We start from the raw sequence: 26,833 nt of genomic DNA on the forward strand, positions 1-26,833 counted from the left end.
GCACCTCTAACTGATTACAAGGACCATCAGGACTGTCTGGGGCCTTGATACTCAAAGTGTGTTCCATGAACCAACAGCATCAGCATCACTGGGAGCGTACTGAAAATGCAGATTCCTGGGCTACCTTCTGAATTAGAATCTGTATTTTAACAAGATCTCGGGTGATTTGTAGATACTCTAAAATTCAGTAAGCACTATTCTAGGGCCTTCCCTGGTGGTCCAGTGGTTAAGACTCCATACTTCCATTGAAGGGTGCATGGGTTTGATTCCTGGCTGGGGAACTAAGATCGCACATGTCACGCAGTGCAGCCAAAAAAAAAAAAACAAAACAAAACAAATTCAATAAGCACTATTCTAGGTAGTCTGCATTTAGCCACTGTTCTATTTACAAATGAAAGGGTCAAGGAATTTTAGAGTTTTTTGGTTGTTGTTATGGTCCCTAAGCTATAAGGAAAACCAAATATATATACATATGCATATACATATATACACACATATATAGACTTCTTTAACTTTTTAAAAATAGACTTTGAAGACATATTTAGTACAGTATACTTTTAGGTTGAACTTTTATTTCCTTTCTTTTGAAATTCTGATTCAGATTTTGACTGTGGAGAAAAGTATAATGAGCCTGTCAGCAGAGGCGTTTAACATTCTATTTCGTTCAAGCATGATACTTACAATTCCACCTACATTCATTAGATGGTATTATTTCTTTATGTAAATCATAGTGCACGTTTATTGAGAGTTATGTTTTCAGTGCTTTACAAGTTTGTATTAATTTATTCTTATGTTCCATATGAGAAAGGTACTCTTATCCCCTATCTTACAGACAGGGAGACTGTAGCATAGGGGCATTTAATTAAACTGCCCAAAGTCACACAGCTCACAGATGGAAAGGCAGGTAATGAACCTACACAGTGTGGTGCCAGATTTGTGTGTTTAACCCTGACAGTAAATGGCCTGAGAAAGCTGGACTCCCCAGTTAAGCAGCAAGCTGCCTGAGGTCAGAGGCTCCTTTTCTTGATAGAGTCTCAATGATTCTGCTCGCAATGCCCCTCCAAGTTACTGACTAGCCTTCAAAAGGCAGTGGCAGAAAAGGCTATGAATAAAACCGGCACACTGCAAAGGTTTTAAAGTATCATCTTATTCATTGTTTATAACAAAAATGGAAACCTTAATATGGTAATGACCTGCACTGGGAATTTGGAGTTAGATATCAAAATGGGACATGGATTTCTAAACCATCAAATCTATAGGTTTCACACCATGGGTAATGCTGCTTAATAAATGAGTTTGCCACCCATTCCGATGAAAGCAACAAAGAAATCATCCATTAAATTCCTGGGGAGACTGTGGCAATGATTTCCTATGGGAATGGGAATGACTCTTATTCCCCCAAATCTTAATTGTGTTTAAAATGTCACTTTTACAAAAAAAAAGGCTCATCTCTGAATATCTTTTGAATGTACCCAATCTTAAAAAAAAAGTATACACAATTGCTAGTCATTTAGAGTTATTCAATATTAAATATTACTCAATAACGGCCCATCCATACCAATTTATCTCCAGGTAAGATTTGGTCCCTTTAAGAGAAATTGTTAGAAATGAACCAACGGATAGGGAAGAAGGAGGTTACCAAGCAACTGCCAACAGTCATCCACCCAGGAGACAGCAGCACTTGGTCTGCAGAAAAGCCACACACTCCAAAGCAAAATAAATTTCACAAGAGCAAAATTAGCCACTTGAAAATCTTACTTTCCAAGATCACCTCATTTAGGGGCCCTGGTGGTCCATGGGATTAGTCCAGTTTGGCAACAGTATGGATTCTAAAATGCCTAATGAGGTTGCAATGATGACTGAAGGCTTTTCCACACTCATCACACTCATACGGTCTCTCTCCAGTGTGGCTTCTCTGATGCTTTATAAGGAGTGTTCGCCTACTAAAGCTTTTACTACACTGACTGCATTGATAGGGTTTCTCACCAGTGTGGATTCGGAGGTGCTGGAAAAGCCCCGCATTCTGGCTGAAGGCTTTACCACACTCGTTACAGCGATAGCGCTTCTCTCCAGTGTGTATCCTCTGATGCTGAACAAGGTATGAGCTCAGGCGGAAGGCTCTCCCACACTCTTCACATTCATATGGTTTTTCCCCTGTGTGGATCCTTCTGTGTCTAATGAGGCCATTGCTGGCACTGAAGGCTTTCCCACAATCCTTACATTGATAGGGTTTCTCTCCAGAGTGGCTCCTCTGATGTTCAACCAGGCCTGACCTCTGGCTGAAGGTCTTTCCACATTCTTCACATTCATATGGCTTCTCCCCAGTGTGGATTCTCTGGTGCTGAAGGAGAACTGAACTCTGAGTAAAGCTTTTCCCACATTCATTGCACCTGTGACGTCTCTCTCCAGTGGGATGTCCCCTCTGCTTTTCTACCTTGCTCTCACGTTTACAAGTTTCTCTGTACTTAGAATCTAAAGGAACATCTCTTTGGAGTCTGCTATTCTCAAAATGTCCCATTTCTTTTAAGACTTCTTGTTTCGATGCCAAATCCTGGTTTTCAAGTACAGTTTCACCATCTAGAATAATAAATAGATCAAACAATGTCATCTCTTTCTTTTATGAAAGAGTATAACCACAGGATGGGGAACAGGAAGATCCATATCAAGCACACATATTCTAGGAATCCAAAGAAGACCTAAATGGAGATATTGAGACCAACAGAGTAAGGGGTCATCAGCACCTGCTGAAATGGCTGGAGGGGGTCACCCAGAGAAGGCGAGGCTTCCAGAGAGGATGTACTCAAGCAGGCACTGTGGAATGCTTACTAGGAAGCAGGAACTGTTCTAAGTGTTTTATGTATACTAATTTATTAAATCTTCAAATGACTCTTTGACTCCATACTATGATTATCTCCGTTTTTACAAATGCATAAACTGAAGGCACAGGAAGGTTACTTGACCTGCCCAATGTCACACAGCTTCTAAGTGGCAGTGCTTAAATTCCAACCCAGGCAATTTGGTGCCAGAGTCCACAGTCTTTACTACCCTATACTGAACCACCAGAGATCCCCTGAATGGACCTGTGAAAGTCCTTACCTTGTTCTCCAAATTTGTGGGACCCAAAAGATTCACATTTGAGCTGTGTCACCATGGACTGAACCTGGAGAGCTGTTGATTCCTGCTTGGCCTTCAAATGCACTGCATCCCCTGAGAGCACTTCAGAATGTCCATATTCACAGTCTGGGGCCTGAAGGCAGGTAGGTATATTTGGGTTCATAAGAGGAGGATTAGAGGAATCCAGGCTAATACTCAATGAAAGAGATCATATGGAACCATATGAGACATTTTGTAGAGCAATGGCACAGTGGAAGACCCAGAGTTTAAATCCACACCCAAAAGCAGAAGGGGGAGAACAAGAGTGGCCCAATGTGATATGGTGGTTTAAAATATGTTTATAAGTTCTTTGATGCTCCTTCCATTAACTCCTCTCTCCTTGAGTGAGAGCTGTACTTAAAATGACTCATTTCTACTGAATAGAATGTAAGGCAGAAGTGACGGTATATAACTTCTGAGACTAAGTAGTAAAAAGGATGTGGTTTCATCCTTATTCTCTCTTTCTCTATTTCTCTGTCTGTCTCTTGGGGAAGCCAACTGATATGTTGTGAGGACACTCAATGAGCCCTAAGGAGAAACCCATATGGTAAAGACCTCCCGCCAACAGCCAGTGAAGAACCGAGGCCCCCTACCAACAACCATGGGAGTGAGCCATCTTGGAAGTGGGTCCACCAGCCATAGTCAGGTCTTCAGAGGACTATAGTCTTGGTTGACACCTTCACAGCAACCTCATGAGAGGTCCTCCTAAGTGGTTCCCAAAACCCTGACTCAGAAACTGGGAGATAATATTTGTTTTTTGAAGCCATTAAAGCTTAGGGAGGCGGGTAACTTGTTACCCAGCAACAGAGAACTAATACATGAGGCTATGGCCAACCAACCTGGGTCACCAAACTTCACCCTTCGTTTAATATTCTGTGTCCAGGAGCCTATCTTCCTCCTCTCACCTGGTTCTCTGGCTCACTTAGCTCTCGCTCCAGATCTTCAACTGCAGCCACCGCCTCCTCCCCACTCTCGGGATGGTGCTTCTGCACCCAGGCCTGGAGCTCCTCGGGCAGGATGGTCAGGAACTGCTCCAGCACCAGGAGCTCAAGGATTTGCTCCTTGGTATGTGTGTCTGGCCTCAGCCACTGATGACAGAGTTCCCGGAGCCGGCTCAGTGCTTCTCGGGGACCAGGAGTCTCTTGGTAACAAAAGTGCCTAAAAAGTTGGCGGGAGGCCTCCTGGCCAGAAAAGCTGTTCTTCTTAAGGTAGGTTCCTTGGTCCCAGATAGGGTCTTCCTCCACCTTCACAATCTTAAGTCCATCCTGTTCCCCTGTTGAAGCCATTCTGGGATTAACTTAGAAGGGCTCACTCCAGCCTGAGGCAGAGGGGTAACTGATTTAAGATTCCCTGATTTAACCTTCTTTAGGAGTATGTACCTGATGAGAAAAATATGTCTTAATGGAAATTAAAAAGTAATGGGGAAAAAAAACAAAGTATAAGAACAACAAATATTATGCTATCATTTATGTTAATAAAAGGTATATATAGTATTTTACTTCTGTACGTTTAGAAATTAGAAGAAAAGGCATATGGCAGAATACATTACTGACCCCAATTCTTCACCCTTCCCTGTAGACATGTACTTTGTTGTGCCCTCCCACTGTGATTCTGGGCTCAGCCATGTGACTTGACTTGGCCAGTGTGTTACTAGCAAGTGTGATACAAGCTAGACTTGAAAAGTACTTGTGTGATTGGGCTTGCTTGCCCTTGCCTGCTATAATTACTAGGAGGATATGCTGGCTTTCAGATGATAAGAAACATGCAGAACAGAGCCAAATCACCCCCAGAGGGGCAGATGAGACCATCCTAGGTCAGCTAACTGCCAGCTAATCCCCAGACATGTAAGTGAGCCTAGCTGAGATTTGCAGAGCTGCCTGGAGGATTCACAGCTGACTGCAGATATACAAGTAAGCCCTACCCCTATCAGCTGAACCCCAGACTCATGTGCTAAATAAATGTTTATTGCTATATGCTGCCAAAGATTTGTAATTGTTACACCACATTATTACACCAATGAAAAACTAATACAGAGGGGTGGCCTCTGGGGAGGGAACTAGGTAACTCAGAATAAGACAGGAAGGAAAATAATACTGTCTGTATTTTTTCTGATTGTTGAGCCATTTCAAATAAAGTACTTATTCCAAGAAAATAAACAAATAAATAAATTGTAGTGATTTAAAAGCCTCATAGTCAATATATGGTAGCTTTAGGGGAAGAACAGGACATAGAAAACTAGCCATAATATCAAATGATGAGTGCTATATAGAGGCTTCAACAGAATATCTAGGGAGTGATGAGCAGGAAAAACATAATTCTGACAGGGTATGGAGCAGTGAAAGAATGTGGCTTAGGGGCAAGTACATTTGAATTAGGCCTAAAATAATGAACAGAAAGTTGTCAGGCAGAGAAAGGGTGATGGGAGGAGATTCAACATGACAGGCCAAGCAAACAACAGAATCAAAGGTATTTAAGGTTACACGCCACAGTGACTCTAAGGACAGACGGGGTCCTGGTGGCTGAACTACAGAGTATAGCGTGTGGGGAGAAAATGCATGACAAGAGATAAGGTTGGAAAGATGCATTTCATCGGAATAGAGAACAACCCTGAACTCTAGGCTAAGATGTTTAGACTTTACGATATGGAAAACCGAGGGTCATCAAGGTTTTTATTCCACTGTCATAGAGTTAGAGCTGTATTTTAAAGGAATATTGAGTAAGATTCAGGAGGGAAATGGTAAGAATATGCTGTAGGGTTGTGGTAGTTTAAGTTGGCAGGTTTAATGGTGGTTACACTGATACAATGTTTACTTTAGCGGTGGAATTTAAGTTTTATATATGACTTTAGTCCTGTTTTTTGTTTGTTTTTTTTTTGCAGTACAGGGGCCTCTCACCGTTGTGGCCTCTCCTGTTGCGGAGCACAGGCTCCGGACGCGCAGGCTCAGCGGCCATGGCTCACGAGCCCAGCCGCTCCGCGGCATGTGGGATCTTCCCGGACCGGGGCACGAACCCACGTCTCCTGCATCGGCAGGCGGACTCTCAACCACCGCGCCACCAGGGAAGCCCTTTAGTCCTGTTTTAATAGAATCATTAAGGTCTGAGAGAACTGAGAAAAGTTTCTCAGTTATACTTTATTGGGGGAAAATGTATTTATCCCATTCATTCAAATATCATGTGCCTACTAAATGCCTGGCATAGTGTGGGCACTTAGGTCAAAGCAGTGAAAGGGAACAGACCTGGTCCTTGCCTTTATGGGATTTGCAGTGGGAGAGACAGACTTTAGTACAATATTCACATCAACTTACGTTGTAGTGTTAAGAATAGAGAGCGTTACAAAGATTGTGGGTCTTATTCTTTGTCCACGTCCAGCATCAACCCTAATTTTTTACTCCTTACTGCAACATCTGGGTATCAGGTTTGTTGAATCTTCAGTCCAGGAAGATTTGTAAGCCTGAGAATTCTTATGAATTTACATTGGATTCCACTATTATTAAAAATGTGGCAAAAATTGTTCTGTGACTATAGGCTCTGAACCTGAACGCTACTGAGAAACCATGGTTATCAGGTTTTTCTCTTGAGTACCACAGGCAACCCCTCACAGACCCAAAGCCCCAGGTGGGGCAGCCTCTGCATTCGCTGTGCTGCTCTCCCCACAGTTGGTGGACTTAGGATTTACCTCCTGATCTTGTGCCACCATGAACTCTGTCTTTATCCCTGTTTTCTGGATAAATAAGTGAATTCTCCCTATCTACGTCCCTTTTCCTTTCATCAAGCCATGGCAAGGGCAGGGAAGGGAGAAGGCAGAGAAAATGCACTCTTCGTATTCTCCCCTATGCCACCACTGCTCCCAGGATCTGTATGTGTTACCCTATGTTACCAGCTAGTCCTCCCTTGTTTCCTGTCTCCTCTCCCACCCATGTCCCAACCTGCTACAGATCCCAGACACCTCTTGTACTTGATACACCTCTGATAAACTGAATGGACTGAGTTTTTTTAAATCATCTTTAGAGAAGCACTGCAAGGTAGAGACTAATGTTCAAATCATGTGGCCTCTCTAAAATGGGACTGACCAAAGCACCCCTCTCACAGAACTGTGATAATTATATAAGGTAATGCATATAAAAAGCTTAGCATGGTACCTGGCCCATAGCAATTGCTAAACATTAAAAAACTACCAGGTATTATTAGCAAAGCAGTACTAATAAGTTGAATATCCTCTTTTTATAGAGGAAATAGACCCTACAAAATAAACCATTGAATTCACAGGCCAAATTCAGTAGACAGTTGAAAATCTTGGAAGAAATATTTTCTGATGCTAGAGGCTTCAGTGGACTTCCACACTCATGAAAGGGGATAGGAAAAAAAAAAAGACTGTAGGCTACTGACTCAGGCTACGGCTTTATCAGAAACTATGGACCCAGGGGCCAAGGGACAGGACCAGTCTCATCTGCAGTAACTAAGCCCTAAAGCTGCTGGTCCCATACTAGGTCTGCCCGCCCTAAGAACTTCTTGGGGCAGCAACACTCAAACACTGGATGTAAGTCCCAGAAAGGGTCTTAAATATAATAAATATAATGCTGAATGAAGAAGAGAGAGAAATCTAAAACAGAAAGCTGCCCACACAAAATAAACCTACAAACTAAATTCCAAAATGCATGAATAACTCTAACCCTAAGAAAAATAATCAACAAATCAGAATAGAAATTCACTTGGACTATAAAATTCATTTTATAGTCCAAGGAGTTTTTTAAATAAGTGATTTTGAGAAATACATGAGATAATGAAACCAAAACAGGCAAACAATGCAACATTGGGTAGATATAAAAAAGGACTAATGAGAAATCTTAGGATTTAAGAAAAAACTTTGACATTTAAAATGCATTAGAGGATAAACAACAGAACGGACACAGCTGAAGAACAATAGTGATTTTTAAGACAATACTGAAGGCTTTACTCTGAATGCAGCAGAGATGAAAAATATGAAAGAGCAGTTAAGAAGAAAGAGAGAATATTTCATATATATATATATATCTTCTTAACTGCTCTTTCATATATATACACATATATAATAAATATATATATATACTATATATATTAAATGTTAAGAAAATACAACATTAATATACAGGAGCTTCAGAAGATGAGAATGTAGTGAATGACTGAGAAATAATAGTTGAGAAAATAAATTAAGAATTTTCCAGAAATGAAGGCCTGACTTCTCAGATCAAGAGTGCACACCTAGACATAATATAGTGAAACTGCAGCCTATTGAGGATAAAGAGACAATCTTAAAACCTGCCAGAGGAAAAGAGACAGATTACCTACAAAGGAAACACAGCAAAGTGCTCATTAATGGAGTCCAGAAGGCAATCAGAGTGGGGAAATGACTGTGAACACAGAATTTACTCCCAGCCAAATATAAATAAATAGAGCAAACTGAAGCCATTTACAACCCACGAACCCTTCCTAAGAGAGTAACTGAAGGATGTAGTTCAGCAAACAAAAGTGAACTCAGAGAGAAGGTATGAAACAGAGGAAACAACGTAAGTCCAAAAACTGACAAAATATGGCAATAAATTTAAATGATTATGGGAAAAAAAACCTCCTGTAAAGTAATATATTCATTCACATGTAAAATGATGTACATAAAAGGTTATTTACTGTAGCACTGTTTGTGAGGCAAAAGGTTGGAAACAACCTAAATGTCCACCAATATGGGACTGGTTAAATAAATTAGAGTAATCCATATATTGGACTACTACTATGCAGTTTTTATAAATGAGGAAGCTCTTTATGTACAGATATGAAAGCACTGGCAAGATACATTTAGTGAAAAAAGCATGGTGAAGAACCACTGTGAAAAATATTATCAGTTGTATTTAAAAAAGGGAAAAAAATATATATATATTGGATACCCAAGCAACATTACCTGTCTCTGGGGATGGGAAACATCCCAGAGGGAGCAGGCATGATGTGGAATTTTTCAATGGATAACCCCTATTACATTTTTTTACATGAGAATGTTTTACTACGCAAAAGGGGAAGAATATAAAACTAAAATTCTTTATAATAACAAGATGTGGTAGATGGTCAGTTCAGTAGAAAGAGTGTATTAAGGCCCTTGTTGTCAGGAGAATAGAAATACTGAACAGACCTCATTTTAAAAAATTCTAAAAGTAAATACACATCTTATAATTTAAGGGTAAATCAGCAAGGAATTGGAGCAAATGGAACTCTCATACATTAATATGATAGTTTAATGGGTACAACCACTTTGGAAAATTCTTTAGAACTATCTCTTAAAGCTTGAGAATAAAAAAAGTTCTGCAGCTGTGGTATCAAGTAGCCCAGAACTGACCTAAATGGGAAGGAAATCCAAAAAAGAGGGGATATATGTATATGTACAGCTGATTCATTTTGCTGCACAGGAGAAACTAACACAACATTGTAAAGCAACTATACTCCAATAAAAATTAATTTAAAAAAATAGCCCTGAACTGGTCTGTTCAATCAATCAACAATTCACTTCAGAGAACATGTTTTTGTAAGTCCATCAATTAGTGGCAACCCATAGCTTCTGAAAATCAGCCAATCTGTAATGACTCGTTCCAATAAACACAGCTCTGAGAGCCAACTAATCAACAACAGTTTGTCCCATGAAACCAAGCCCCCAGAGATGATGTCAGCCCACCGAACTCCATGCTTCTCAAAATGCCTGTGTAAGAGCAGCAATCTCTTCTGTACCTAGTGAGGTGTTCCTAGTCAGGATCTCTCCAGCTCTCTTTTCATTTCAGATATTGAGTGATGGTCTCATCATTCTTTGACAAGCTGAACATATGTGTACGCCATGACCTAGTAATTCCACTCCCAGATATGTACCCCAAAGAAACAAGTGCTTTCGTCCACTAAAAGCTAAAACTACAGGAATGTTCAGAGCAGCTTTATTCAAAATAGCTCCAAATTAGAAAAAACCCAAATGTCCATCAACTGCAGGATAAACAAACAGTGGAACTGTGGTAGGCAGAATTCTAAGATCGCCACATGATCTCCGTCCTCTATGATTGTCATCATGTCACTTAAGATTGTTAGTTTACATGATAAAAGGTGTAATTAAGATGTAATTAAGGTACCAATCAGTTGACCTTAAGAGATCTCTAGGTGGGCCTAACCTACTACATAACTCCTTTAACAGCAGAGTTTTCTCTGGCTGGTAGCAGAAGACGAAGTCAGAGATTTGAAGCATAAGAAGGATTAGATACACAATTGCTGACTTGCTGATGGAGGGAGCCACCAGTAAAGGAATGCAGGCAGCCTCAAGAAGCTGAGACCAGTCCCACAGTGGCAGCCAGCAAGGAAAGGGAGACCTTGGTTCTACCAGGGACTTCAGTTCTACAACTGAAAGAAATTAAATTCTATAAATGGTTTAAGACTCTTGTATTTTTAAAACACAGTCAGTAAATTCAGTGCCATTTATATTAACCAAAGATTTCCTATTTGATTTCCTCTGCTGTCCTGCCTCCTGGCTGTGTTCCAAAGAGAACCAGTCTCTGTGTTGCTAGAGCTTTCATTCTAATGGGGAAGACACTGAGTTATCAAATAAATGGAGGACCTATTAAGATAGGATGGTGAGAGATGAGCCCTTAAGAACAAAAAGGAGTGAGCCCCGTTCAAAAGCCCTGAGGCAGGGCATGGTGTGGTCAAAACAATGAAAGGAGGCAGAGTGCCTACAGTCATGTGAGAGGAGAGTGGCAAAAATTAGGCTGGGGGCTTCCCTGGTGGCGCAGTGGTTGAGAGTCCGCCTGCCGATGTAGGGGACACGGGTTCGTGCCCCAGTCCGGGAAGATCCCACATGCCGCGGAGCGGCTGGGCCCGCGAGCCATGGCCGCTGAGCCTGTGCGTCCGGAGCCTGTGTTCCGCAACAGGAGAGGCCACAGCAGTGAGAGGCCCGCATACCGCAAAAAAAGAAAGAAAGTAAAAAATTAGGCTGGTAAGATAAGGCAGATCATGCAGGGCACAGGAGTTTATTTTTTAATTCTAATTACACTGAAAAGCCACTGAAGGCTTTTAGGAAGGTAAGTGACAAGACTGGGTTTACGTTTTAAGAAGCTCTGCTACTGTATGGTAGGCGAGCTGAGGGAATGAAGGTGGAGGCAAGAGAGTGGAAGCAGAAAAGGCAAAAATTGAAAGCGTGGTGGTGGAGGCTATTGAACTGGATCCAAAAGACTGCCACTTAGGTATAATGTTAATGTATTCATCAAATTAATTTAACTTCGAAAAATACAACTGAAAGGCAAAACAGCTTAACTTTTGTTTGAAAAAAGTGCTTCAGTCTTTGGACAGATATTTATGGAGCTGTGCTAAGGGCTGGGTATACACAGGAGTTTATAACTCATGGAGATAAAATTATAATAGAATGAAATAAAAGCCATAATCTCGAAGATGTGCATAAGGTACACTCCTGGAGGAAGTAGGACAACTCATCCTAAATTCAGTGCATTACCTGTAACCCGCAAAGGAATTCACTTCAAAAATATTTACTAAGTGCCTATTATGTGTCAGGCAGCAAATACATGATAAAAGAGTGATACAATTGCAGAATTTGATGTGTTCTCATCTCCCTAATTGAACTAAAAAAATTAAAACATGACGTGGCGTAAAGAGCGTTTTCCTTTCTTTCCCCGGCAGGGCCCCGCGGTTTGCGGAATCTTAGTTCCCTGACCAGGGATCGAACCCGCGACCCCTGCGATGGAAGCGCGGAGTCCTAAACACTGGACTGCTAGGGAATTCCTGAGCGTTTTTCTTATTAACTTCAGCATATTAGCATATCAGCACAACGAAGAGATAATGAAAATCATAAACCATCTGTGTCGCAAAATAAATTCCAAAGGAAAACTGATCACAAAGGCAAGGAAAAGAGGAACACCTTAAATACCACAAGGAAATAGGCAAATCCGGAAATTAAGATACTCTACGGGACGACTGGCAAGTCCTTCAACCAGGCAATAGGATGGGAAGAAGGTAGGGGAAGGATAGGACTGTTTTAAATTAAGAGACTTAACTACATGCTTCGAATGGTCTTTAATTGGATCCTAGTTGGTACAAACTAACTGCAAAAAACATTTGTAGGACGAGGGGAAATCTGAATATGAAGTAAGTGTCAGGTAATACTAGGGAATGCGCTTAGGTTTAGTTGGGTGTGTTGCTATTGGGGTTATGATTTATGTATGTAAAATGTCCTTAATTTTCAGAGATGCACATACGAAACTATTTAGGGGTGACAAGTCATGATGCTTGTAATTTATTTCGAAACATTTAAAGAAAAAATAGATCCGATAAATACTGTATAATGTTAACACTTGTTAAATAAAAGTGATGGGTATATACGGAGTCGGGCTTTTGACAGAGAGCGAGACTCCCAGTCGGACGCTCCTCCTCCACCTCCCCACATCCGCTCAAGACCACAAAGCCCCGCCTGGGCAGGGGCGGGACCTCCTTCTACTCCACTGGGGCTTCAGCCTTGTGTCGAGGCGACGGCGAGAGGATGACAAGGCCACGCCCGCGCAGACGTCCCCTCCCGGTCTACCCCAAGTCACCGACTTTAATCTTCCCGGGGCGGGAGGATCGGGACGAGGGCCTGGGACTCACCTTCGGGGTCCCGGGAGCTTCGGATCCGTGGCGAGGGCAGCGGCGCCCGTAGAACCCACAAACCACAAAGACCGGAAGTGCGTCATCGTTCTGAGCCCCGTTGCTGAAGCCGAGCAGCCCTTTCCGCGATCTTGTTCTCTCTAGGAGCTCCGGAGGTTGATGCACTTTATGACTGCCTCATTACAAGGCTCGGAACCAGAAATCCAGCCCGAGGCGGGGAAACCCAGCGAGATTTCTGTACGGAGTGGCTCCCGGCATCTGGGAATCAGATGGTCATAGCAATGCAAAATGTTAGGGCCGAAAGGGACTTCATAGTTCCTCTAGTCTAGTACTTAACCGCCCATTGCTTCCTGAGGCGCTCTCCTAACTCTGGTCCCTTTGACACCACAAAGGAGAGATGGTAGTTGTGGTTGGGGGTTTTTGTTTGTTCATTTTTAACTCTCAACCTCTGTTTTCTAGAATCGCAGTCTAGAAGGAGACACGGGCACAGAAACAAGTAACTATATACAGCTGATTTGTATGTGAAATGAAATAAAAATGAAGTAAATGTTTGTAAATAGATTAGGATAGTCCCTGTACCATAGTAAATGCCGTGTAAGTATTTAGAAGATAAATGTATGTATTAGGCCAAAGAGGAAAACTAATGGAGCAGATCAGGAAATTGTAGGAGTTTGCCCTTGTATTTAATACCAGGGAAATAGAACAAGAGAAAGGAATTTCCGGAGATGGAATAAAAGAATAAAATCAGAAATGGGGTGAGATACTTTGGTCATCCAGAAAACTGGGCAAATCACGATGGCTGGAGAAGAGAATATACAGCAGGGGGCACCTGCAGTTACTGTTCCTGGATCCCTAACCAGAGAGTTTGGGCTGATATGATCAGATTTGTCCCTAGAAATGTTACCATGGCAGCAGTGTGGAGAGTAGACTGGAAGGATTTGAGATTACAGGCAGGTAGACCAGTTAGGAGACAACTGCAAGAATCCAGGGTAGATATAGTGAGGGCCTGAATCAAGGCAGTAGCCACAGTAGTGGAGAGAAGGGGATAGATAATATATGTTAAGAAGTTGAATTTATTTTTTTATCCATTCATTTAACAAATTCTCTTTGAACGTATTCTTTGTGCCAAGGGTTTCCTCTAAGGACTGGATATAATAATAATGAACACAGATCTTGACCCTCAAGAAGCTTAAAAGAGAAATATAGACAGTGTGAGATCTAATATATATAATTTGGGTGAAACATAGGTATGAAAATGGAGATTTGGAATGGAAAATCACATATTACAAATTTTAAAGTCTTAAAAGCATCACAAGCATGAAAGTCAGAAAAATAATAAAATATTTTTATTAATTAACTGCCTGATGCACTTCTATAATAATTTTCTCCTAAATTGGTGTCTTTATATTCTTAGACTGTCTTTTAATGTTAATTTTGTAATTTAAATTTTTCTAAAAAGAATGAAAAGATAATGTAGCAAAATCGATCCTCTAGCATGACTCATCAAAAACGTTTTAGGGCTTCCCTGGTGGCGCAGTGGTTGAGAATCCGCCTGCCAATACAGGGAACATGGGTTTGAGCCCTGGTCCGGGAAGATCCCACATGCCGCAGAGCAACTAAGCCCGCGAGCCACAACTACTGAAGCAGCCCACGCGCCTAGAGCCTGTGCTCCACAACAAGAGAAGCCACCGCAATGAGAAGCCCGCACACCACAACGAAGAGTAGCCCCCGCTCGCCACGACTAGAGAAAAGCCCGCATGCAGCAATGAAGAACCAACGCAGCCGAAACTTAATTAATTAAAAAAAACATTTTAAGTTGTTATTTGGGTAAACCTCTATCAAGTTTCTTTCTTTTTTTTTTTTTTTAAATGAAAGCTTATTTATTTATTTATGGCTGTGTTGGGTCTTGTTTCTGTGCGAGGGCTTTCTCTAGTTGTGGCAAGCGGGGGCCTCTCTTCATCGGGGTACGCGGGCCTCTCACTGTTGCGGCCTCTCGTGTTTCAGAGCACAAGCTCCAGACGCGCAGGCTCAGTAGTTGTGGCTTACGGACCTAGTTGCTCCGTGGCATTCTGGGATCTTCCCCGACCAGGGCTCGAACCTGTGTGCCCTGCATTGGCAGGCAGATTCTCAACCACTGCACCACCAGGGAAGCCCAAATTTCTTCCAATTTTGAGCTACAAGATTTTAGGATGTTTTAAGTTTTTTGAGGACTAATCTGAGAATCTCATATCGATGACACATTAACTAGATTGTTTTGATGTCCTCATTGTCAGTAGCAGACATCGTCAGTGTCAGTATTTTATGTCAAATGTGCAAGAAATGTAAATCTCTTTTCACTGTGTTCAGCGATACACTGTTCTTCATTAACTAGATTATTGAACAATTCAAGAGCTGATTTATTATTTTATTTAATATTTAGCTTTCCTCTTATTGAATTACTGTTTTCATGTAATCTGAAATTTGTTTTGTTATAACTTGCTTCTTTATATCAGAACAAAAATCTGTTTATTTCATTTAATATCTTTATTCCTTTTGTTTCTCACATTACATCCTTTTAATTTGAATTTTCTCTGTTCTTTAATAAATAATCTTTATTTCAAAATTTATCATTTGTTCCTTAAATCATATCAAAATGTCTTTCCAAACTGCAGATAAAATGACTTATTTCTAACCTCGAAAGAGGTTTGGATTACACAGGGACATGCATTTATGAAAACTCAAAGAATGTACAATTAAAGTAATATATTTTATTATACATAATTTTACCTCAGAAGAAAAGAGCTATAAACAAATATTGAAATCTAGCTAATGACATGCACACTGAAGTATTATATTTAGGGGGAAGTATACTGCTTGATGTTTGCAATTTACTTTGATATATTAAGAAAATATAAACATATTAAGAAAAATGAATAGATACGGGAATAGAGATGTGGAAAAGCAAATATAGTAAGATGATAATTGTAGAATCTCAGTTGTGGACAAATATCATATGCACTGTAAAACTTTTCAAACTTTCTGAATGTTTGAAGGTGTTCACAATAGAATGTTAGGGGAAAGGAGCAAAGGTTCACAGCAAGTGAAGTAGAAATGCAGAACTGCTACTGCAAACGGTGGAGGCAGGGATCAAACAGTTCAGAGAAGTGTGCACGCCAGACTGGACACAGCACGTAAAGCTAGAAAACCCATAAGCTGACTACATTCTGTGGGGTTGATGAAGAATCCTCTATTAACCAAACTGATAAGAATATGCTGATGAAAGATGTACCAGCATCACTGAGGTCTGTGGTGAGTGTCTGCTGGAGACCAGGGCTGACAGTAGGAATATTAGTTTTCTAGGCATGGTACCACAAACTAGATAGCTTAACCTACAGAAACATATTGTCTTACAGTTGTGGAGGTCCCAGATCAAGGTGCTAGCAGGGTTGGTTTCTTCTGGATTCTTCTGGTGAGGGAAGAATCTTCCAAGTATATCTCCTAGCTTGTGGTGGTTTGCTGGCAATCTTTGGCATTCCTTGGCTTTTTGATCTCTGCCTTCATCTTCTCCTGGTGTTCTTCCTGTGTGCTTGTCTCTGTGTCCAAATTTCCCTCTTTTACTCATACTGGATTAGGGGCCAAACGTACCCCAGTATGACTTCATCTTAACTAATTACATCTACAGTGACTCTATCTCCAAATAAGGTCACATACATTCAGGGCAATGATGAATGTCATGGCTAGTTTGTGGGGGCCTGGAAAGAAAAAGTTTGAAAAATCAAAAACGAGGTCTGAGGAAGAGGCGTCTGGATGGACTTTTGAGAGTGAGCAGAAAGTCTGAAGATCATTGTACTACAAGTTAAAGCCCTTCATAGAACATACGTCATGGAAGAGGCAGCAAACAACTTTATGAGTTTGAGTTCTCCCATACACAGACACGGTATCTCCATGGTATATATCTCCATGGAAACATGTATGTTTCCATTCAAGTACTGTATTTCTTTGCTCCTGTAATTTCTGTCTTAAAAATTACATTTTTTAACTTGTGCTGGTGATGGGAAATGCAATTATGAATATGAATTTTTAAAAATTCTACAAGCTTGCTAAACTCTTTTATTAATCATCATAATTTGAGTGTTCAATTATCTTGGACTTGCTCCTTAAACAATTCAGCATGTTCCTTATAAAAGTCATGCACTGTAAAAAAGAACAAGGAGTGTTGCTCATCATCCAGTTATACAAAGGGTTAAGTCACAACCCACTGCAGTTGCCCACGGAATGAAGATTCTGGGCTTTGGATAAAGGAGCCCCTAGATAGTTAAGATGCAAATCTAAGGAAGAATTTCAATGATCCCCCAGATTCTTGCATCTTCCTGTGCATAGAAAAGCACTAAAATCATTAACTTGAGACACTTATTCTTCGTGATTAGCAGTGATCTTTTACCAAAATGTATGTTGACTACTTGTATTTCCCAGGGGGGGAAAAATCATATATACTGGCTCCTCCTCTACCTTCCCTACTACTGAGAGGCTGGTTCCCCAGGCCCTAGTCCTCAGGTCCCTAAATAAAACTTAACTCACACCTTTTACATTATGTGTTTTTCTCTCAGTCAACAATTTATAATTAATGTTTTAATTAGGTAATACGATCAGCTCTAAAATTTACAATATATTTAAAATACTTAGAGTAACACTCTTCTTCTCACACTTGTCCTCCTTTTCACTGAGTTTCTAACCATCGTTGACTGGAAAATAAAATGCACAACATGAGAGTCATGAGTTAAGTTTTATTTGGGGCAAAATGGCCGGGAGACAGCATTTCAGATAGCTCTAAGAAACTGCTCCAAAGAGGTAGGGGGGAAGGTCAATATATATGTGATTTTGGTGAAGAGGGAGTACATGCAATCAAGCACATACTTTTTGCAGAAGGTTGCTACTAGTCATGAGGAGCAGACGTCACCATGAAGGATTTTAGTGCTTTCTAGATATGAGGAGATGCAAGAATTGGGCTCGTAAAATCTTCTCCTGAAAATATTTCACTGTCTGAAGACTTGTTCCGCCAGTTTTCCCCAGAGTACAGAGTGCCTCATTCCTGATCTCTACCCTGAACTCCTTTCAGGGGGTGTTGAAGGTCATAATTTAATCCTTGTAGAGGTAGATGGCTAGTGCCAGTTTGTAGTTGACACCATTCACCTCTTACAGGCAACCACTATTATTAATTTTCTTATGTGTTTTTCCAGAGTTTCTTTCTGACTATACAATCGATGAAAAATTAATCAGATGATCTAAGAAAGAAATGGGAAATCTTATTCGAGCCAAACTGAGAATTATAACCTGGGAACAGCCTCTCAGAAAGCTCCAAGAACTGTTCTCCCATTATAGGTCAAAGCAGTCGTGTAAGTGTTTGAGACAGAGGGCTGTACATTAAATGACATATTATTGACAGTTTATACAATCTAGCCAGTAGTGGGTCATGAGTCATTGCAGTCCTTACAAGATTAAGAAGGAATGCTATCTTTTAAGGAGTTGTCTTGGTGCTGGGAGAACGTTGCTCTGTATGGTTGAGCAGCTTTGGTCGATGCATCATGCGGGTACACAATGCACAGTGGAGGGGAGAGAGGAGGCCAAAGGGCAGAGAAAATTTTTTATGTTAAAATTTTTCTTGTCTTGCCATAAAGTATGAATTTTATTTCACACTTCAATTCACAAATGTAGCAAACTATAGACAGAGACCTGCACCTTTCTTTCCTCCCTTTGTTACAACTGAAAAAGTCATTTACTAAAAGCCTCTTCAGTAGCCAGAGGGGAGGGGAGCTGACGGGGCAGGGAGCTAGTAAAAGACTGAGTGTCTGTCTGGGAGGTGGAGGTAGCTACAGAGGCCTGGTAGCGGTGGTTTGCTAGTTTGGACACGTGGTGAGTGTGGGGTGAGCGGGGTATGCCCGCTGGGCACACACACCCCAGTGCAGGTTTAGGTCTCCTTTCCAGGCTCTCCTCTGGCACACCCACCGTTCTTCTGTGTTACCTGTGTGTGTAGAGAAGCCCCTCCCTCGCCAGTCCCCTGCAGTCCCTGGAAGAGACCCTGGGAGAGGCTGTGTGGAATCGACCGAAGGGTGCTCTGCTGTGGTGTAGGGCTCCCCACCTAGGTCCCACTCCCGTATCTCTTGTCTAGGGCTGTTTCTGGGAGCCTGGGTCCGTGCCTCAGGGCATCTGAAGACAGGATTCTTGGGTTGCTTTCACAGACGAGCCTTGAAAATGGGAGTCGTTACATTTTTGCTCCGCCTGGAGACCAGGTCAGTACAAGGGTCTTTAAATTACTCTGTGGTACTGGACAAGAGCCTGGATTTTGGAGTCAGACTGCCTCGTTCAACTCCTGCCTTATTCCTGCCATTTGCTGTGTGACTTTTGGCCAACATCTTAACCTCTCTGTGCCTCATTTTACTGCTTTGTAGAATGGGGCTAATGATATCACCAGGAATCACATTAAACAAATTTGTGATAAAGTTATATATGCTTTTTTATTGGTGCACTAAATAATAAGACCTAGGGACAGGCCTAATAACTGGCAATTTCAAAGTTGCTCTAAGCACGAATGACTCTGACAATATTTGCCTGGTGGTAATGTAATGTGATGTGAAAACATCTGCAGCTTCTATTGCTGACAAAGTCCGGGATATGCTTATTCCATATTGTGGTTTTTGCTCCCATTTATAGTGGAAGGAAATGCTAAACTTCTCCTGGAGGCTAGTAAAAATTAAAATAGTTTTCTCCATCCAGGTTCATGGACCACTTGGAAAGGAGCCCATGGATCACAGAAAATGGGTTGATTTTACTGGCATCTTCTTGCCTGTATTATGAGATTGTTTCCTCTTTGCATTATTTTGTGTCCTTGTGAATGTTCCTTCAGAGGATGTGTAGCCAGAGCCTTCTAACCAGTGACCAAAAGGCCAAGGTTCTTCACTGGGATCTATTGCACCCTGTAACACTGAAAAGTGATTTCAGGTCTCTTAGCTTCAGGCTCTTCATTCCTTACAGAGGATGTGGGGAATTCTGAGTTGCACATGAGAAAGTAAAACTTGAAAACTGTAATTTAACTATAAATGTCTGGACAGAAGCCTGCATTTAACAGGGACACATGTGCAGGGTCCTGTGTTAGGTAATTTCACATAATGTGATCTTATTTGCTGGTCCCCCAAATCCTGTAAGCTAGAAAATATTATCCTCATTGTTTTCAGTAAGAAAAGATATTAGTATTCTAAGAACTTAGCACCAATTCTCAAAGAGTTTTCATAAAAGCACACATATGTAATGAGGGAGCACAGAGTAATGGTTAAGAGCATGGGCTCTGGACTCACTCTCCCTGAGCTCCCATCCTAAGCATTGCCACTTATTAGCTGGGTGACCTCAGGCAAACTTCCTAAACTCTCTGTCCCTCAGTTTCCCCATCAGTGAAATGGGTTAATAATAGTCCCAACCTTAAGGTGGTTGTTGTCTATATTAAATGAGTTAATTGTTTTAGTGCTCTTGAAACAGTGCCAGGCACATAGAAAGTGCTATAGAAGTGTTTGATAAATAAATGAAAATAAATGAATAACTTCTAGGTCCCAGGTGGTAGCCAGGGGCAAGAATTGCTCTGCTGCAAGATGGCACTGTCGACACCATCCTGGGGTTCACAAAGCAGCCAGTTCCAGCTGATGAAGGCTCTACTCAAGCATGAATCTTTGGCCCCTATTGTTTTAGGGGCCGCTGAAAATGGAAGATGTGGCCCTGACTCTTTCCCCTGAATGGACACAGCTGGATTCAGCTCAGGTGAACTTCTACAGAGCTGAAAAGCAAGAGAACTGTGGCAGCCTGACCTCCTTGGGTAAGACTGATGGGCACTGATTTCTCATAAGGTTTCTTGACTGCCTTTGTGAATTAGAACCTACCAGGCTGTTAGAAGCCATCGAACCCACTTATGTTTGGATCAGAATCATCATTTCTAAACTCTGCTACTGACCAGTTCCTTAACCCTTCTGATCTTGCCTTCTCCTCTGCCCTGTAGTAAGGTTAAGTGGGATGAAGCACTTACAACCTCTAGTACAGGTCCAGCTCATAGTAGATGCTCAGTAAATGCTTATTTCTTCCCCTTCCCTTCCTGTTGCTAGCCCTGATGGTAGAGGAGAGCTGAGGGGGTATCTTCAGGAAGTGGGCCATAGGACCATAGAGTGAGAGCTAGAAGGGACCCAGAGATTGATGCAGAGCCTGGCCTTAGAGATAAGCATGTGGTGCAGAGGTGCACAAGATTGCAGGGGTGGCACTCCAACTCAGATCTCCTAGTGTTGAAGGTTGAAGCCAGTTTTGTTTGGGGATCCTGCCACTACCTGGAATAATAGGAGAGATGGCTGCCCTTGTTATTGTTTGGTGATCAATTTTTGAGTCCCCACTTCCCCTGTTTTCTTACTAAATGCTTCAGAAGTTCTTTCACTTGCCTTGCTTACTGTTGCCTTCTGTGCAACACTTTTAGTATTTAATCCTAGGTGCACGAGCCTGCCTTACTGTCCTTAGAACTTAGAGCCACTGCACGTATCCCTAGCACAGTCCTCACAACCTTGCCAGTTTGTATCGTTCATCTGATGGACCCATTCCCATCCTTGTCTCCTTCCTCCCCAGTATTCTGTTCTCCCTCTTATTTTCATCCTTATTTTTGTACTTAACTCCTCATCCTTGCCATGTATACACCTCTATAATTCTTGCCTCCCTGGGACTCATCACAAAGCTTTCCCCCGTGGCAGGACATAATTGACAGTTGCTAGTCATTTGTTATTTCAGGTGGTGAGATATGGACTAAGATCAGGGACCTGCCTCCAGATGAGGACCATCCAGAACAGGAGGCTGGGCAGATGCCATGCCACCTGAGTGAAGACACTGCCCAGATTTCTACATGTGCAGAAGCTGGTGCACAGGAGGGCAGGTTACAAAGAAAGCAGGAAAATGCCTCTGGGAGGAGGCGGCACTATTGCCATGAATGTGGGAAGACTTTTGCTTAGAGTTCAGGCCTGACTAGGCACACGAGAATCCACACTGGGGAGAAACCCTATGAATGTGAGGAGTGTGGCAAGACCTTCATCGGGAGCTCTGCCCTCGTCATTCATCAGAGAGTCCACACTGGGGAGAAACCATATGAGTGTGAGGAATGTGGCAAAGTCTTCAGTCACAGTTCAAACCTTATCAAACATCAGAGAACTCACACCGGGGAGAAGCCCTACGAGTGTGATGACTGCGGGATAACCTTTAGCCAGAGCTGCAGCCTCCTTGAACATCGCAAGATCCACACTGGGGAGAAGCCATACCAGTGCAATGTGTGCGGCAAAGCCTTTAGGCGCAATTCACATCTCCTGAGACATCAGAGGATCCACGGCGATAAAAACGTTCAGAATCCTGACCGTGGAGAGACCTGGGAGAGTCAGGGGAGGATGGAAAGCCAGTGGGAAAATGTTGAGGCTCCCGTGTCTTATAAATGTAATGAGTGTGAGAGAAGTTTCACTAGGAATAGAAGCCTTATTGAGCACCAAAAAATCCACACTGGTGAGAAACCCTATCAGTGTGATACATGCGGAAAAGGCTTCACCCGAACTTCATACCTTATTCAACATCAGAGAAGCCACGTTGGGAAAAAAATTCTGTCTCCATGACCCATGTCTTATATGCCAGAGTTGGTGCTCACTCCTCGTTGAACTGAAGCCACCCTGGAGCCCTTGCTGACTAGAAAATTGTGAGCTGGGCTTTATTTACTCCCACACGTCATCAGGTGTTTGTTAGAAAATAGAGATTGGCTGAGATGAATTATCTTCTACATTCTAGGTGATTGAAATTTTTTTTTTGTTTGCTAGGAGGCTATGGGAGAGTTGTCTGGAAGAGGTCGGCCCTGAAATGGTTTGTTCTGACCTACTGAACTTAAAAGGGCTCCCAAACTAGCTAATTAATTACCCTCAGCCAGCACTTTATGATGAGTAGAAGGCTGTGATTTGGGGGCTGCTGTGCTGACTATTCATCTTGCTTATAATGAAACCTCCATGGTTTGTCAGATTCATGAACTCTTATACACCCATCCCCCCCCACACACACCTACACTGTACCAGTGAGATTACCTTCATAGCTCTGAAAATCTGATGTCTAGATTTCTGAAAAATTTGTCACCAAAACCATTTGTGCTTGTGCCTAATTCTGAGGTACTAGGTTCTGAGTTAGTGGTAGTGCATGTCTTGTCAAGCACACAGAAAGGGCAGAGTAGGGTTACGGTAGGGTTACTGCGACAGAAGGAATCCAAATTTCTTTACCAGCCTAGGAATTCTGATATGAATGCCTGAAACAGCTTCTTTATCATTAAATCAATGTGAATATATGTCAACCATCGAATTACATTCTTTTATTAATGTTTCCCTGACACTAATTTTGCTACTTTTGAAGGAGAAAATTGTTCCTATGCAGGCAGTGTGAAAATCAGTTATCACATCAGGATAAAATAATAGATTCTCTAAAGCTCAGCATCATGGTTCTCACCTTTTAGTTCTCTTGGGCCTGACCAAGTGCTCTCTAAAGCTCCTGGCACTATCCTGCCCACAAACTTTCTCCCTCCCCCCAACTGTATCATAGACTACATCAAGACTTATACTTACTAAGTTCAAACTTTCTCTGGGTCAGTGGATTCACACCAGATATTTACAACAAGTATCACTTATGGTTTCAAAACTCCATTTTTAGTGTTGACCATCTTGGTCTTCTTATATATTGAATCCCAAACAAGCTGTGTGGTACCTCTTCCTCCATTATTCATGATGAGAACTTTAAGCATTAAGTTAACTCCTCAGGCTATCTACTTTTCTTTAAACACACTTTGTAAACCATCTTTTTTTTCTTCCTGATAGTCAAAATTGCAGTCTTACGAATTCAAGTGACAAAAGTTTTTTTAGTCAGCATTATGCAAGAAGTATTTATTATGTGTATTTCAAATGGAACTGCTTTTAAAAAAGTATTTCAGGATGACTACTTTCCTGCAAACTTTATTTGTTAGTGTATCACTTCTCTTTATTACAGAAATATGCTTTTGCTTTTGCATCTACTCACACTTCTCACTGGGCTTCTGGCACCAGCAATCTCTTCCCTATTTACAATATCATTCTAAGACTATTTACAATATCATTTACAAAATTTACAATATCATTCTAAGACTCAGGAATTCATATAGCAAGGTTTTCTGGCCACTTTTCACAATTAATGGTTTCACCATTGTGATATATTCTCTCTTGCTTATCCAAAATCCTTTGCAGATCTAAGTCCCTGTTTTTATGCCAGTTTCCAAGCCTTGGTACTTCATAGTTTTCAGGGGACACAAATCTAACAAATCATTATGTAAATTATTTGTATTACAGTAGTAAACAATATAGTTATTTATTTTGTTTAAGTGAATTCTTAAACCAATAAAAATCTACTGTATGATTTCTGAACTTCCTGAACATACTCGTATTAGTCTGGGTCCTTCAGACAAACAGAACCTATAGGATGTACATGTAAAGAGATTTATTATAAGAAATTGACTCACATGATTATGGAGGTTGAGAAGTCTCAAGATCTGCAGTTGGCAAGCTGGAGACCCAGGGAAGCTGATGGCGTAGCTCCAGTCCAAAACCCAGTAGGCTTGAGAACCAAGAAGAGCCAATGATGTTTCAGGTCAAGTCTGAAGGCAGGAAAAGACAAGTCTGAAGGCAGTTCAATGAAGTTAGGCAGGAGGAGTTCCCTATTACTCCAGAGAGGATCAGCCTTTCTTGTTCTATTCAGGTCTTCACCTGATTGGATGAGGACCATCCACATTAGGGAAAGTGATCTGCTTTACGAAGTCGACCAATTCAAATGTTAATCTCATCCCCAAACACCTTCACAGACACACCCAGAAAAATGTTTGACCAAATATCTGGGTATCCACCTCCTAGAGAAATGGAAATAAAAACAAAAATAAACAAATGGGACCTAATGAAACTTAAAAGCTTTTGCACAGTAAAGGAAACCATAAACAAGACCAAAAGACAACCTTCAGAATGGGAGAAAATATTTGCAAATGAAGTAACTGACAAAGGATTAATCTGCAAAATTTACAAGCAGCTCATGCAGCTCAAAATCAAAAAAACAAAAACCCAATCCAAAAATGGGCAGAAGACCTAAATAGACATTTCTCCAAAGAAGATATACAGATTGCCAACAAACACATGAAAGAATGCTCAACATCATTAATCATTAGAGGAAATACAAATCAAAAGTACAATGAGATATCATCTCACACAGGTCAGAATGGCCATCATCAAAATTTCTACAAACAATAAACGCTGGAGAGGGCGTGGAGAAAAAGGAACCCTCATACACTGTTGGTGGGAATGTAAATTGATACAGCCGCTATGGAGAACAGTATGGAGGTTCCTTAAAAAACTAAAAATAGAACTACCATATGATCCAGCAATCCCACTACCGGCCATATACCCTGAGAAAACCATAATTCAAAAAGAGTCATGTACCACAATGTTCATTGCAGCTCTATTTACAATAGCCAGGACATGGAAGCAACTGAAGTGTCCATCAACAGATGAATGGATAAAGATTTGGCACATATATACAATGGAATATTACTCAGCCATAAAAAGAAACGAAACTGAGTTATTTGTAGTGAGGTGGATGGACCTAGAGACTGTCATACAGAGTGAAGTAAGTCAGAAAGAGAAAAACAAATACTGTATGCTAACACATATATATGGAATTTTAAAAAAATGGTCATGAAGAACCTAGGGGCAAGATGGGAATAAAGATGCAGACCTACTAGAGAATGGACTTGAGGATAGGAGGAGGGGGAAGGGTAAGCTGGGATGAAGTGAGAGAGTGGCATGGACATATATACACTACCAAACGTAAAATATATAGCTAGTGGGAAGCAGCCACATAGCACAGGGAGATCAGCTTGGTGCTTTGTGGCCACCTAGAGGGGTGGGATAGTGAGGGTGGGAGGGGGGGAGATGCAAGAGGGAAGAGATATGGGAACATATGTATATGCATAGCTGATTCACTTTGTTATAAAGCAGAAACTAACACACTATTGTAAAGCAATTATACTCCAATAAAAACATTAAAAAACATTACAGTAAAAGTTGTGATATTTTTCAATGAAAAAAAAATATCTGGGTATCCAGTGGCTCAGTCAAGTTGACACAAAATTAACCATCACAATACTGTAGTTTCAGGTACTAGCTAAGTATTACAACTCTTAACCATGCTGCCTCACTGTTGATCTCTAGTTCTTACAAGTGACAGTAGGAGCCTAGGAAATAATGTTTGTAGCCTCCTTACCCTGCTTACAGATCAGGATAAAGAAGGGCTGGTATGAGGCTGAGTGACAAGAGATAATGACTGGCTTACTACTGTATCCTCAGCACCTAGCAGAGTTCCTGATGAATGAATGATTCTGAAGATTGGTTGATTCTACTTGCTCTTTCACTGCAACATAAAATCCCCCCGGCACTTACTGCTTGAGGCCAAAGTGTTCACATACCTATTTCCAGAAATAAGTTTTTCTGTTGTAACAGAAAAGAGTCTCTGAGACTCAGTAGCATATGCTACCTGCTGATGAATGTTTAGGAGTTAAGTCCCTGAAGGTAGGATTGAATCCAGCTTTCTAATGCCTTAGTTATTAAAAGTTTGTTTCTTGAGGCTGAGTAGATGGCCACTGAAAAACGAAAGTCAGTGCAAATCTACGCTTACTGGTGTGGAGCTGATCCTCTGTGCCTCCTGATCTCTTCCCAACCTCAGTTACTTTAAGGAAAAGAGGGTTCCCAATGCTCTAGCCATCTCTGTAGGATGGACTCCACATTACTCCCTGAGCTCCCAGTCAAGCAGACAGACAATACTCACCTGGTAGTTGGTGTTGTAACCCTTGAAGTGTCTGTATTACACTTCTTTCTCCACATTTTTGTTTAAAAAAAAAAGTGTCTAAATTCAACTGATGGAATTTAAGAAAATCTACAATGAAGAGAAAAAAGTTAAA

The 26,833-nt window shown here is 41.3% G+C and overlaps 1 protein-coding gene and 1 pseudogene across 5 annotated transcripts in view; one reads left to right on the forward strand and one right to left on the reverse strand.

The window, feature by feature from the left end:
• Positions 1 to 445: 445 nt before the first annotated feature.
• The window catches only part of LOC137231709 (zinc finger and SCAN domain-containing protein 23), a 68,301-nt gene continuing 41,913 nt past the window's right edge, over positions 446 to 26,833 (reverse strand). The window contains exons 1-5 of one of the 5 annotated variants that reach the window (XM_067752262.1): positions 16,189 to 16,529; positions 12,799 to 13,056; positions 4,059 to 4,532; positions 3,097 to 3,247; positions 446 to 2,577 (exon numbers count right to left, since the gene is read on the reverse strand). In XM_067752262.1, coding sequence (XP_067608363.1) covers positions 1,802 to 2,577; positions 3,097 to 3,247; positions 4,059 to 4,439 — 1,308 coding nt within the window. In that variant the 5' untranslated portion in view covers positions 4,440 to 4,532; positions 12,799 to 13,056; positions 16,189 to 16,529 and the 3' untranslated portion in view covers positions 446 to 1,801. Of the gene's footprint in view, positions 2,578 to 3,096; positions 3,248 to 4,058; positions 4,533 to 12,798; positions 13,057 to 14,939; positions 16,530 to 24,352; positions 24,488 to 26,833 lie in introns of those variants that run through there. The other 4 variants (XR_010946713.1, XM_067752261.1, XM_067752260.1 and 1 more) reach the window with 4 other exon arrangements.
• Positions 20,415 to 22,575, forward strand: LOC137231741 (zinc finger protein with KRAB and SCAN domains 4-like; annotated as a pseudogene).

Source organism: Pseudorca crassidens, chromosome 10, assembly GCF_039906515.1.
Source record: "Pseudorca crassidens isolate mPseCra1 chromosome 10, mPseCra1.hap1, whole genome shotgun sequence".
In the NCBI taxonomy this organism is placed as follows: Eukaryota; Metazoa; Chordata; class Mammalia; order Artiodactyla; family Delphinidae; genus Pseudorca; species Pseudorca crassidens.